Here is a 13,759-nt window from a genome sequence, read left to right as displayed (position 1 = left end):
CTCCTTAATCGAGCCTCATTTTAGCGTCCTCCCCCACCACTGGAAGGGAGTTTTTAGTGCTATGTTTGACCCGTAAATGGGTTTGGGAGGAATGAAGTATGTTGTGGTTTCAATTAGTTCGGAGAGATGCATATCAACATGTTTTTCCTACACTTCATTTAGTCCTGGAAGAAGAGATATAGGTCGTCAATTTGCCAAACAGATGGGATCTGCATTTGGTTACTTTAAAATAGCTTTAACCATTATGTGCTTCCACGCCGACGGACTGTTTCACTTTAAGGACAGATTGGCCATTTCAAGGAAGATAGAAAAAGTAAGTTCAGTACCTAAGGAAAGAATCCTGGAGGAGTGGGATCGCAAGGGGAGCCAGATTTTACTTGACTGGAAATAGTCGCAAAGCTTTAATAGCATAGATGTGGAAATTCTGAAAGGAATTTAAGTCTACTTTCCATGTTTCCGAATTGGATATTAGGGTCCAAAGCTCCCTCTGTGTCTTGGAAGGATCAATAGATATCAATTATTTTGTTGAGAAAAAAGATAGCAAAGTCATTACACCTGGTATTTGAGGGTTCAAGGTCCCGGCCATTGGACTTGAGTTCTAGCACAGCTTTGGTAATTTTAAACATCTCTCTGGGGGAATTTGCCACCCCATTAATTCTGGATTTATATTAGGCAAGTTTTATTTCAGCATGGTACGTCCTGCCCGATTCACGATATTTAGCTTTCAGCAGTTCACCATAGTCCTTCATCCAGGTCCTTTCTGCAATTTTACTTTTTTTTTTTTAGTTCTTGCAGATAAGGAGAATTTCAGGGGGCGGACTTATGTTTCTTTTTAGAAACTTGGGTTTTCAGGGGAATGGTTTGGTTGAGAGAATGACAGCCATTCGGAGATCATGGTCTAAGCATCTTGTGGTTCCGGTCCTAACTGTGGTATGGTTTCACTCAATACACGCTTCCAATTGGCAAGGTTAAGATTAGACCAGTTGCAGTCTGCCCAGGCAGAAGGTTTAGGAGATATGCATGGGCCAGGTGTCTCGATGTACATGGGAATCAAATAATGATCAGATCACATAACACTAGACACCAGGGATTATTTTTTTCTTTTTGTCCTTGCGCATAAGGGGGGCAAATGATTTTTAGTCCATTTCTGCCCCCCCGGGGGCAGATCGGCCTATAATTATTAGGCTGATTTGCCCCCGGGGGCAGAAAACCACTAGGCACAAGGGATATATATATATATATATATATTTTTTTTTTTTTATGTTTGGGGAGCAACCCCTCACGTAAGGGTCGCTCCCGAGGGGGGGCAAATTATTATTAGGCCATTTCTGCCCCCCCGGGGGCCAATCGGCCTTGCGATCTGCCCCCAGGGGGGGCAGAAACTACTAGACACCAGGAATTACTGTTTTGTTTTCATCCTTGCGCATAAGGGGAGTGGCCCCTTGGGCAAGGGCCGCTCCCCAGGGGGGGACATGATTTTTAGGCCATTTCTGCCCCCCCTGGGGGCAGATCAGCCTAATATTATTAGGCCAATCTGCCCCCAAGGGGGGCAGAAAACCACTAGACACCAGGGATAAAAAAAAATTGTGTTTATATTTTTATGTTTGGGGAGCGACCCTTTAGGCAAGGGTCGCTCCCGGTGGGGGGGGGGGAATTATTTTTAGGCCAATCGGCCTAATATAATTAGACAGATCTGCCCCCAGGGGGGGCAGAAACCACAAGACACCAGGGATTTTTTTTTTTTAATGCTAACGCATAAGGGGAGCGGCCCCTTTGGCAAGGGCCACTCCCCAGTGGGGACTAAATATTTTTAGGCCTTTTCTGACCCCCTGGAGGCAGATCGGTCTAATATAATTAGGCGGATCTGCCCCCAGGGGAGGCAGAAACCTCTAGACACCAGGGATATCTATTTTTTTTAATTTACTTTGTGTTTTTATGTATGGGGAGCGACCCCTTAGGCAAGGGTCGCTCCCCTGGGGGGGGGGGGGCAAATTGTGTTTAGGCCATTTCTGTCGCCCTTGGGGGCAGATCGGCCCCCAAAGGGGGCAGAAACCTTTAGACACCATGGATTGGTGTGTGTGTGTTTTGTTTGGGGGGGGGTCAGCCCCTTGGGCAAGGGTCACTCCCCATGGGGGCACATTACTGTTAGCCATAAATGCCCCTCTTGGGGGCAGACTGGCCTATTTTTGGAAGGACCATCTGCCCACAAGGGGGGCAGAAAGCCCACCAGAGACCAGGGAAGATTTTTTTTCAAAATAAGAATCCCAAATAAATTAGGCCAAAGTTGTTCTGCCCACCAGTGGGCAGATTGGGCAATTACCACTGATCCACACCCCGGGGGTTCAGAAAGTCTACTAGATGCCAGGGAATACAAAAATATAATAGAAAATAGTGGGGTGGTGGTTACCAACCAGTATGGGCCTGGTTATGCTCCCACCCGAACTGAAGGGGCTAACAGTCTTTCAGTACTCCCTTGCGCACTAAAACATCTTATCCCATTGCAAGCAAGAGGACATTTGATTATTTTTGTTTTTTGTTTTACATTTGGGCCATGAGAGCTTAGTAACTCTCAAAATCGGCCCACTTGGAATGGTGAGGGCTGCACTTTTTTTTTACTTTGGGACGCTGCCATGTAGAAAAATCCACAAGACCTAGACTCATCTGAAAACTAAACATCTAGTTGATTGCAGGGCGGTGTGCTTCACATGCACCCCGCACCATTTCCTTACCCACAATGCCTTGCAAACCTGCAACTTTGCTGGAAAGCACACATTTTTACCACATTTTTGTGATGGAACCTTCCGGAATCTGCAGGAATCCACACAATTCCTACCACCTATCATTGTCTCATCTATACCGATAAAATTTCTGCTGCAATTGTCAGCCTAAAAATGTTTTTTTTCAAACTGCCTTTTTGGACCCACTTTGGTTTCCCCTCAATTTCGACGTAATTTTGTCTCTTCCCAGTCACAAACACTTGGCCCACCTACACAAGTGAGGTATTATTTTTACCAGGAGACTGAGGGGAACGTTGGGTGGTAGGAAATTTGTCCAAGTGCGGTGATCCCACACAGAAATGTGGGAAAAATGTGATTTTTTTTAAAGCTAAATTTGAGGTTTGCTGAGGATTCTGGGTAAGAAAACATTGGGGGATCCACGCAAGTCACACTTCCCTTGACTCCCTCGGTGTCTAGTTTTCAGAAATGTCTGGGTTTGGTAGGTTTCCCTAGATGGCTGCTGAGCCCAGGACCAAAAATGCAGGATTCCTCTCCCCCCGCAAAAACAGGTAGTTTTCTATTTGATAATTTTGATGTGTCCAGATAGTGTTTTGGGGCATTTCCTGTTGCGAGCAGAAGGCCTACCCACACAAGTGAGGTACCATTTTTATCGGGAGACTTGGGGAAAGCTGGGTGGAAGGAACTTTGTGGCTCCTCTCAGATTCCAGAACTTTCTGTCACCGAAATGTGAGGAAAACGTGTTTTTTAGCCATATTTTGAGGTTTGCAAAGGATTCTGGGTAACAGAACCTGGTGAGAGCCCCACAAGCCCCCCATCTTGGATTCCCCTAGGTCTCTAGTTTTCAAAAATGCACAGGTTTGGTAGGTTTCCCTGGGTGCTGGCTGAGCTAGAGGCCAAAATCCACAGGTAGGCACTGTGCAAAAAACACTTCTGTTTTCTTTGAAAAAAATGTGATGTGTCCACGTTGTGTTTTGGGGCATTTCCTGTCGCTGGCGCTAGGCCTACCCACACAAGTGAGGTACCATTTTTATCAGGAGACCTGGGGGAACATAGAATAGCAAAACAAGTGTTATTGCCCCTTGTCTTTCTCTACATTTTTTCCTTCTAAATATAAGACAGTGTGTAAAAAATACGTCTTTTTGAGAAATGCCCTGTAATTCACATGCTAGGATGGGCACCCCAGAATTCAGAGATCTGCAAATAACCACTGCTCCTCAACACCTTATCTTGTGCCCATTTTGGAAATACAAAGGTTTTCTTGATACCTATTTTTCACTCTTTATACTTCAGCAAATGAACTGCTGTATACCCGGTATAGAATGAAAACCCTGCAAGGTGCAGCTCATTTATTGGCTCTGGGTACCTAGGGTTCTTGATGAACCTACAAGCCCTATATATCACCGCAGCCAGAAGAGTCCAGTAGACATAATGGTATATTGCTTTCAAAAATCTGACATTGCAAGAAAAAGTTACAGAGTAAAACGTAGAGAAAAATGGCTGTTTTTTTTACCTCAAATTCAATATTTTTTTATTTCAGTTATTTTCTGTAGGAAACCCTTGTAGGATCTACACATTGCTGAATTCAGAATTTGTCTACTTTTCAGAAATGTTTAGGTTTCTGGGATCCAGCATTGGGTTCACACCCATTTCTGTCACTGACTGGAAGGAGGCTGAAAGCACAAAAAATCATAAAAATGGGGTAAGTACCAGTAAAATACCAAAATTGTGTTGAAAAATTGGGTTTTCTGATTCAAGTCTGCCTGGTCCTGAAAGTTGGGAAGCTGGTAATTTTAGCACTGCAAACCCTTTGTTGATGCCAATTTCAGGGGGAAAAACACAAGCCGCCGTCTGCAGCCCTTTTTTCACATTAAAAAAAAAAACAACGAAATGTTCACTGTATTTTGGCTAATTTATTGGTCTCCTTCAGGGGACCCCACAAAGTCTGGGTACCTCTAGAATCCCTAGGATGTTGGGAAAAAAGGACGCAAAATTGACGTGGGTAGCTTATGTGTACAAAAGTTATGAGGGCCTAAGCGCGCCCTGCCCCAAATAGCCAAAAAAAGGCCTGGCACCTGAGGGGGAAAAGGCCTGCCAGCGAAGGGGTTACTCCGTCGATTTTTTGCCCACCACATAACCCCAGTTTTGACCCAGCCAAATGCAAATCAGTCTTGACCCTGTTCCACATGGGAACAGTCCAGCCCGAACTGTGGTTTCTTGGCACAAGCCCACATCGCCCCCCCTTCCCCCAAACCTCCCCCGCGCACTCTTAGATTTTTCTTGAAGTTAGCAGGTCTGCTTTCGCCTGGGACTAGCCCTTAGTACCACTGCACCCCCTTGTACCCAGCAGTTAGAACTGAAATATAAAAGCGTATAAAAATATAAGACCGCAGATGCCGGCTATCCCACAGTATCAGTCTCCCAGAGAACAACAGTACCTTCCCATTAAAAGTACAGAGCGCTACCTAAAAAGTGCTGATACGCTCCATTTCAAATTAAGAAGCTCAAGTACTCAGTGGTTTGAGTACGTGCCAATTGTAAAGCACTCCTAGCACAATTTTAGAACTCAGTTGACGATCTCGCTCTTTAACTACCGACCTAACTCATTTCTAAAAAGGATCACGTTGCCGTGCAACGGCGGTGCGCGCGCGACCTCCGGAAGTAAACAGATGACACAAGCGCGGAGAGGACAGCGTCATGTCGTGCGCTGAGAGCGTAGTGGGTCTGCTCAGCTGGAGAACTTGCGGGAGAGCGCTGTCAGTCGGTGGCTACGTATGTAGGGGGCAGCGACGCAGGCAGGGATACGGCCCATGTGCCAACCATAAGGAATGCGTACCAAACGGACTGAGATCCCGGCTTTAGTGAACCATGTGTCGCCATACCTTGTGTCACTTTGCCGTCGTCAGCGCCGCAGTATCCGCAGCGCCCGCGCTCCCGCAATCCCCGATACTCCATCAGGGAGGCCATGGCGTCTCCACTGCTCTGCACAAGGGCGGCCCTTGTTGCCCCTCCTTTAACACGAGGGCGGGGATGCGTGAGCGCAGGGTTGAGTGCCGCTTTTCGACAGAATACACAGACGGGACTACTGGAGTACAGATATGGGTTCAACAAGAGGGGGTATGGGGGCTACAGTTTTGGAAAACGTGTTCTATATTGCAATAAATTTAACGGTAGCTACAAAGAACAGGTGTAATAACGGGTATTGTGCTATCTAGTGTAATTCATCCGGTTTATCAGTCCGGAAAGGGCATGTTGATTTCGCCTTCTTGGTTTTAGAACGTGTGATCTGTTCTGCAGGCTAAGCATACTGATGTCGGCAACGAGCGCGTACATACATACGAGCTAATTGCAGATAGAGGGCATACTTGAGCGGGAAGATGGATACGGAAAGAAGCAAGAGCACAAAGAAAGAGTACTACTAGGTGACAGTCTAGGAGTACGATATGGTGGGCAGTAGGATACACATCTGGGTAGGAAAGAGGAATTGTATATTGATTCTGCAATAAGTATTGATTTTAAAAGTCTTAGACAGTTGTACTTTGTTGCACGCGCGACATTGTCGTGGGCGTAAGAATATGCGGCATAGGTTGAAGCAACGGGAAAATAGAATATAAAAATATATATTGCAGGACGTGCTTACAAATTGGCTGCAGTACAGATCAAAGACAGTGTATGATTAAAAAGGGGAGACAGATAAAAGTGTAAATGAGGCAGAGGTGCTGAAATTGATCTTGTTGTAATATGTTACGAATTTCTATTGTATTTAAAAAGGCTTGTTATATTTAATGTATATTCAAAATTTCTGTTCTATCTCACGTGCTTTTTTTTTCCTTTTAACTTCGTTTTCTCGATCTAGGCAGCTTGGCCTGACAATCCGTGTTCGAGGTTCTGAAGGCTTTCAGTTGCCGTCAGACCCTTCGATCGGATGGTCGTGCTCCTGCTGTCGTGGGTCCCTTTCCTACGAATAAACCTTCTTCTACTAAAGAAACACTTTCAGTGTTTTGGGCGTGTTCATTCCCACTTCACATTTTGGTATCAGGAGTGGGGTAAAAAAAAAAAAAAAAACGTCGTGCCTGGGACCCACCGATCTATAAGTGCCATACCAGAGATTTTTGTGGAGCCGAGCGTGAAGGCGGTTGCATCTCAGAAGATTTCTGGAACCGTGGGCAGACTATTACCAGCTTAAATGTTGTTTTTATCCTGTGAGCCACCGTGGGTGGAGCGCGGACACCTACCGGATTCTGGCTGTTTGGAGCTGTTGCGGGATACAGTGAACTCCTCAGGTTTCTGCTTGGGCACATCATCGCAGCGAGCGATCTTTTTTTTTCCCAAAAAAGAAAACCGCTCGCCTCAGCACCAAAACATCTTAGGAGAACGTGCCGTCGCGCGTCATTGTTTCCCAACAACTAGGCTGCAACAGAACAAAGCGTCATGGCAACAGCGCATAATCTCTACGCTCTGAGTCATAAACTCAGAAGACGGCGCTGTTATAGCAACAACGCTTAATTTCCGCGTATTGTGACATTTCTCCTGGAGGCTACCCAGGCTGTTTATGTTGTGAAAAGTTACTTCTTTTCTGATATTGTATTGCTGTTTGTGCTTTTTGCTGAAGGGGACGTTTAACTTTCCTTTTTAACTACTGCTGGCATGTAAGAAGTTTATTTTTACTTTGCTGAGAACAAGATGTTACTTTAATTTTGTCGCTTATGTCCTGAATTTACTGTTCAGACAACAATAGCTCTACTTATCTCTGTACCTGAATTTGTTTCCACAGTCCACTTTGGGGCCATTTACAAATTTCTTAGTTTGTTGCTTTTTGTCCAGTGGCTCAACTGTTGTCTTATGTGGATCTAGCACGCTAGTGTTTTAGTTTAAGCAAAATGTTTCTTGCCATGGCATCCTATCGAAATGTTGTCCAACCTCAGTCCTTTCTACAAAAAAAATGGGAAACCAGAGTTAAAGTGGTCCGAGTGGTTAAGGATATTTGAGAACTATCTTGTAGCCATTGATGCACATGCGTTTTCCCCTGCAAGGAAAATGGCCCTGTTGTTTAATCAGTCTTTGACAATTTGCCACCTGTGCCTCCTCTTCTTTCCGATGCTATGTTATGGAATGAGTATGAAGAGGGGAAAGCTAGGATGATGAAACAGTATGTGGATGAGTCCAGTGTTTTATTGGAGAGATTCAACTTTGCCATGTGCAAACAGGCTGCTGATGAGTCAGTTGAGGAGTATGTGGCTACATTGCGTGTCCTTGCAGCCAAATGTGATTTTGGTGCAAATGTTGATCTACATATCAGAGATCAATTTGTTTTCTACTGTTTTTTGAAAAAAATACAGGAACGCCTTCTAGCGTGCCGCAGCCCGACCTTAGTGGAGACCATAGACATTGCGAAAAGCATTGAAAGATCCGTTGTATCTTCCAAAGCTCTATCCAGTCTTAATCATCACATGGGAGTTAGCTCGGTAGTAGAGGAAGATTCTGTCTGCACGGTGTTTGACAAATCCCAGAAAACTAAGAGAAATTTGAGTCAGAATATGAGCATGCCTGTCTGTTTTAGGTGTGGGTCTTATAATCATTTGGGCAATTGCTCTTCCTGCCATGCTCTGAACATAAAATGTTTGAAATGTAAAAAGGTTGTTCATTTCCAAAAAGTATGCAGAATGGGTAAATGTAAGTCAAGTTTAGGTACCAATACATCCAGAATGCGGGTCAGTAATGTATATACTACAGAACCTGAGAATGATATTTCTGAATGCATGAACAGACTTTCTAATGTTGTATTAACTGTTGGTATACACAAGGATCAGAGTTTTGACGAGGGGAAGATCAAAGGACCCCTTTGTGAGGCATGTATAGGCGAGAAGCAATTAATGATCATAGCAGACTCTAATGCTCCTGTGACCATAATTGCTGACAGGACTTATTATGCGTTATGGCCAGATCCACCTAAGTTGCAGAGTCCTGACATTAATCCAAAGGCCTTTGGTGATCAGGATATAGACTTGTTGGGGTATTTTTGGTCGAATTTATCTATTTTAGGAAGATTAGTACATACCAAAATCTATGTGGCTGTCAAAGGTAGAGATATTGTTGGTTGGAGGAATTTAGCTAAGCTTGGTATCATACTACGCCCGGGTCACTGTACACCCATTACGTTAGCTAACTTGTCTACAAGTTCCACTTCTGTTTTGTCGGTGGTGTCTTCTGAGTCAGTTTTCTGTGATCTTAAACTCAAATTTCCGAAAGTATTTCAAGACAAGGTTGGAAACGTAAAAGGGTTTGAACATAATATTTAGTTGAAGAAAGATGCTTTACCTGTAGTTCACAAAGTCAGGCCAGTACCCTTAAGCATTAGGGAAAAGTTGAAGGAGCTATTGGACAAATTAATGTTTGAAGGCATAATTACTCCTACAGATTCTTCTGAGTGGGTTTCACCCATTGTTCTCACTAAGAAAAGATCAGGCGACTTGAGATTATGTGTTGATTTGAGGTCACTCAATAAAAATATATTAGTAGATAGTCATCCTCTTCCTCACATACAGGAGCTCATTGCTAGCATAGGGAACTCAAAGTATTTTTCTACCATTGACCTACATTCAGCATATCATCAGATACCTTTAAGCGAACAATCTCAGTCACTCACTACTTTTGTCACTCCTTTTGGGGCGTATAAATATCGCAGTCTCCCTTTCGGCCTGGCGTCCGCAGCCTCCGTTTTCCAAAAAATGATGGATTCTTTGTTCAGTGGGATGAATAATGTGGTAGCTTTCCAGGATGATATTTTAGTTCACAGCATCACCTCAGGTGAGCATATTGTCCTATTAGGCAAAGTCTTTGACACTCTGCAATCTCATGGCATGACTGTTAAAGCGGATAAGTGCAAGATCCTAGCTGAACAAGTAGAGTATCTTGGTCATACTATCTCAGCGGAAGGAATAAGACCTAAACTTTGTAATCTAGAAGCTATTAAGAACGCTCCTCCACCCTCTGATAAAGATGCTTTCCGCTCTTTCCTGGGGCTCTGCGAATACTATGCCTGTTTTGTGCCCGGGTATGCTTTGATTGTACAACCTTTGAGGTCTTTACTCAAGAAAGGTCAGAAATTTGTTTGGGATACTAGGGTGAATACCACTTTCAAAAAGATCAAAGATTTAGTGTTATCAGCACCCTCACTTAAACCTTTCATATCTGGAGGTGAGTCATTTATAGCAGTAGACGCCAGTCTATAAGGTTTAGGAGCTGTTTTTGGGCAGATTGTCAATGGAAGAGAGAATACTGTAGCGTTCGCTTCTCAGTCTCTTTCTGATGCAGAGAAAAACTATAGTACCATAGAAAGGGAGGCTCTTGCCTGTGCATGGTCTGTTGAAAAGTTTAAAACATATATTTGGGGTAGGAAATGTGACGTATTTACTGATCACAAACCTTTGGTTTATTTACTCAGTGGTAATGGCTTGGGAAAGTCTTCTGCCCACCTAGTGCGTATCTTATCCAAATGTCCAGTACATTCAAGGAGGCTTGAATGTTCGTGCTGATTATCTGTCTTGCATGCCACTGGAAGTTTCTGGTAATGAGCTGGATTGTCAGGAGGATGAGTGTGTAGTTGGCTTAGTGAAGGCTGTTTCGGCTTGTGACAGGAATGTTACTATGGATGAGTGGAAGGCAGCCATGCTTTCAGACAAAGCGTTGTCTCGCGTAGCTCATTTCATCAAAAGTGGCTGGCCAGCAGAGAAAACATTGGATAAAGTCATGAGGTCTTTTAAACAAGTGTCAGGGGAATTGTCATACAATAATGAAGTTTGCATGAGAGGAAACCCATTCATTCCACCTTTTGATCTCTGCCATAAGATTATCAAAATTGCTCATGTAGGTCACCTAGGAATTTCTGCCACAGTTAAGAAATTGAAAATGTCTTATTGGTGGCCTGGTTTATGTGAACAAGTTGCACACATTATTGATAATTGTGAACATTGCGTTGTATCAGACAAACACTGGAAGAATATTACTAAACCCTTGCATCCTGTTCCTTTCCCAACGAAAGCGTGGGATAGCTTGGCCATTGACTTTTCCGGTCTTTTCCATATTTTGCCAAGATAAATTAAATTTCTCATTGTACTTATTGACTACTATTCAAAGTGGATATATTACTCTTTTGTTGAGTCAGCTGACTCTGAACCTGTAATGAAGCTTCTGGAGAAACTCTTCCATGTTGAGGATCCTCCTACTACTATAGTCTCTGACAATGGAGTGCATTTTTCATCTCATAAAATGGAAGTTTTTTTTTCAAGAAATTTGGTGTTAAGCACTCACAAGTGGCACTCTATAGTCCTTCATCGAATGGCTTGGTAGAGAGGGCCAACCACATCTTAAAAGAAGGTATTCAAACAGCTATTGCCATGAACATTGATGTTGCTCATTTTCTCCAGGAAAAGATTTGGGCATACCATACTACTCCTCATTCTACTACAGAATTGACTCCTTTCTTACTTCTCAGAGGGAGGGAAGCTACGACCAATTTGACTCCCACATGGCCTTCACAGACCAGGAAGCATAAGAAAGGAAGTGATGATTTGATAGACTTGGATAAATTAAGATCTACGGTTGCAAAGAAACAATTGGCACAGAAAGAAAATTATGACTTCAGGCACAATGTCAAAGATATCAACATAGATGCTCAGGACTTTGTTCTAATAAAAAAAAACTATAAAACAATGAATGGGGAATCCAAGTTTTCTTTACCTGTCGAGTCATCAAGGTTAAAAAAAATCGCTTTTGTTAGAAGGGAAGGGATGGTGGAATAAGAACAGCGTTGTTCCAGTGTCTAAAGAACAAACTGAAATATTTAGTAAAGTTTACTCGGAACCTGATTCAGGCATTTCTTCATTTGCTAATAGCTCGAATTCATCAGACTTTTTTATCAATGGAAATTGTGTGCGTGTTGACCCCATGCCGTCTACTTCGGCACAGCTTTCGTCAGACACTTCGACAAGTACCGTCATGCAAACTGACAATGCTACAACTCAAGAGGCTGAGTTAGTGTTCAACACAGGTGAATGTGATGAAAAAGGTCAGAACACAAAGCACAAACGTACCATCAAAATGCCTTCCAGATTTGATGAGTTCATAATGAATTGACTATGGTTTCTCTTTGTTGTTTGGTTATGAAAGGGAGGTGATGTAATATGTTATGCATTTCTATTCTATTTAAAAAGGCTCGTTGTATTTAATGTATATTCAAAATTTCTGTTTTCTCTCATGCGCATTGTTTCCTTTTAACTTTGTGTTCTCGATCTAGGCAGCTTGGCCTGACAATCTGTGTTCGAGGTTCTGAAGGCTTTCAGTTGGCGTCAGACCCTCGGATCGGATGGTCGTGCTCCTGCTGTCGTGGGTCCCTTTCCTATGAATAAACCTTCTTCTACTAAAGAAACACTATCAGTTTTGGGCGTGTTCATTCCCACTTCACACTTGTAAAGGCAAAAAGTGGAGGCTCAAATAGAGTACAAAATGTGTAAAGAAATAGAGGGCATTCCATTGGTCCAGATTTAGGATACGATTAATGGACATTGCAGGGGTACAAGTAAAGGACATTGAAGGAGGGCGTACCAAATAGGTCAGAATAGCATGCTAGTAATGAGCACTTGTACAGATGTTTATGAAAACGTTCATGAACTATTATGTTATCTGTATTTATATAGCATACCATTACCTATCATGGTATCCTGGTGGTCGCAGGTGTGAGAGGCTAGCCACTAGAGGGGGACTTACTATAACCTTATCTTCAGCTTCTTGTGAAATTCAAGACTAGAGCAGGAGGAGGAGGTTCTCATGTGGAATGGGAGGTTGCTCCTAAAGCACGGAACAATGTATGAGAAGGCTAGCCCTCCAGATCTGCTTCAGTGGCTGTTTGCTAGTAAGAGTCCGGCTGAACAGAGGTGCCTGGTGGGTTGGCGGGAAAGTTTGAATCTATTCAGATAGACTGGGCCTGAGGTGTGAAGTGCTTTGTATAAGTCGGTGAGGAGACTGAATTGTGCACATTTGTGTATTGGGAGCCAGTGGAGCATCCAAAGGGGTGGTGTGATGCGAGTCTGGTATGGGAGGTTGAGGACGAGTCTGGCTGCTGTGTTCTGAATAGTCTGTAATCTCTCCAAGAGTTGCTTGTTGATTCTTATGTAGGTGGAGTTCCATGGAAAGGTGTCTTTTCCAAAGATCACCACTTCTGTCTTGTATTCAGTTTGAGAATGTTGAACTTCATCCAATGGGGCAATTTGGTCATGCAGGTGGTGAAGTTTCCTGTGCTGGGAGATTTGTCCAAGAAGGACATTATAATTTGTGTGTCATCAGCGTAGGATTGGATGTTGATGTCATGGTCCCGGATTACTTCAACTAGTGGGGTTATGTAAGAGTTGAAGAGGGCAGGACTGAGAGAGGAACCCTGAGGTTCTCTGCAGATGAGTTCCCGGCCTTTTGAAATAGCTGTTTATGAAAGTGTTAGAAATTAACACTTTTACAGATTTTGCACACTATGTAACTGACTGTTTGGGTCGCCATTGTGTTTTTTGACAACTTTCTTTGTTTGATAAGTCTAAAATATTAGTATATTAATGTTTTCATTATTGCAATTGATGTACGGGAAACAATTAGAATTATCTTTCCCCCAGATAAAGGAAGGACTGTGAAAAGCAACTTTGCTCTTTGTACAATTACAAATATTGATAACATGAATTTTGGATATTTGATCAGTGGTTCACTGACAATGAAGAAACATTATACTGAAAGGATTTTCACGCATCGTCCCTGGGTGTCAAAATATCCCTGCATCACAGTGAGGAACCAAGGCTGTGCACCTAAAAACGACGCAGCCCCTCTAGCAGGGTGGAAAGAAACAACGCATCGTGTGTGCTGCATCAGAAAATCCAACAAAACACCTTATTTTTCCACAAATCTCCTCCTCTGTGGTCTCTGTGCGTTGTATTTTTGGCGCATACCAGGTAGTGTGTGTAACAAAGAGACAACTGTTTATTTCT

At 43.2% G+C, this 13,759-nt stretch overlaps 1 protein-coding gene across 1 annotated transcript in view; it reads right to left on the bottom strand.

Moving 5' to 3' along the window:
• Positions 1-5,741, bottom strand: part of ATE1 (arginyltransferase 1) — a 412,370-nt gene extending 406,629 nt beyond the window's left edge. Inside the window, exon 1 of the mRNA XM_069239196.1 lies at positions 5,618-5,741. Coding sequence (XP_069095297.1) covers positions 5,618-5,702 — 85 coding nt within the window. The 5' untranslated portion in view covers positions 5,703-5,741. The remainder of the gene's footprint in view (positions 1-5,617) is intronic.
• Between the last annotated feature and the right edge of the window lie 8,018 nt (positions 5,742-13,759).

The sequence above is a fragment of the Pleurodeles waltl genome, chromosome 6, assembly GCF_031143425.1.
Source record: "Pleurodeles waltl isolate 20211129_DDA chromosome 6, aPleWal1.hap1.20221129, whole genome shotgun sequence".
NCBI classification, from domain to species: domain Eukaryota; kingdom Metazoa; phylum Chordata; class Amphibia; order Caudata; family Salamandridae; genus Pleurodeles; species Pleurodeles waltl.
The sequence above is the reverse complement of the archived record's forward strand: the minus strand, read 5'-3'. Positions and strand labels throughout refer to the sequence as shown.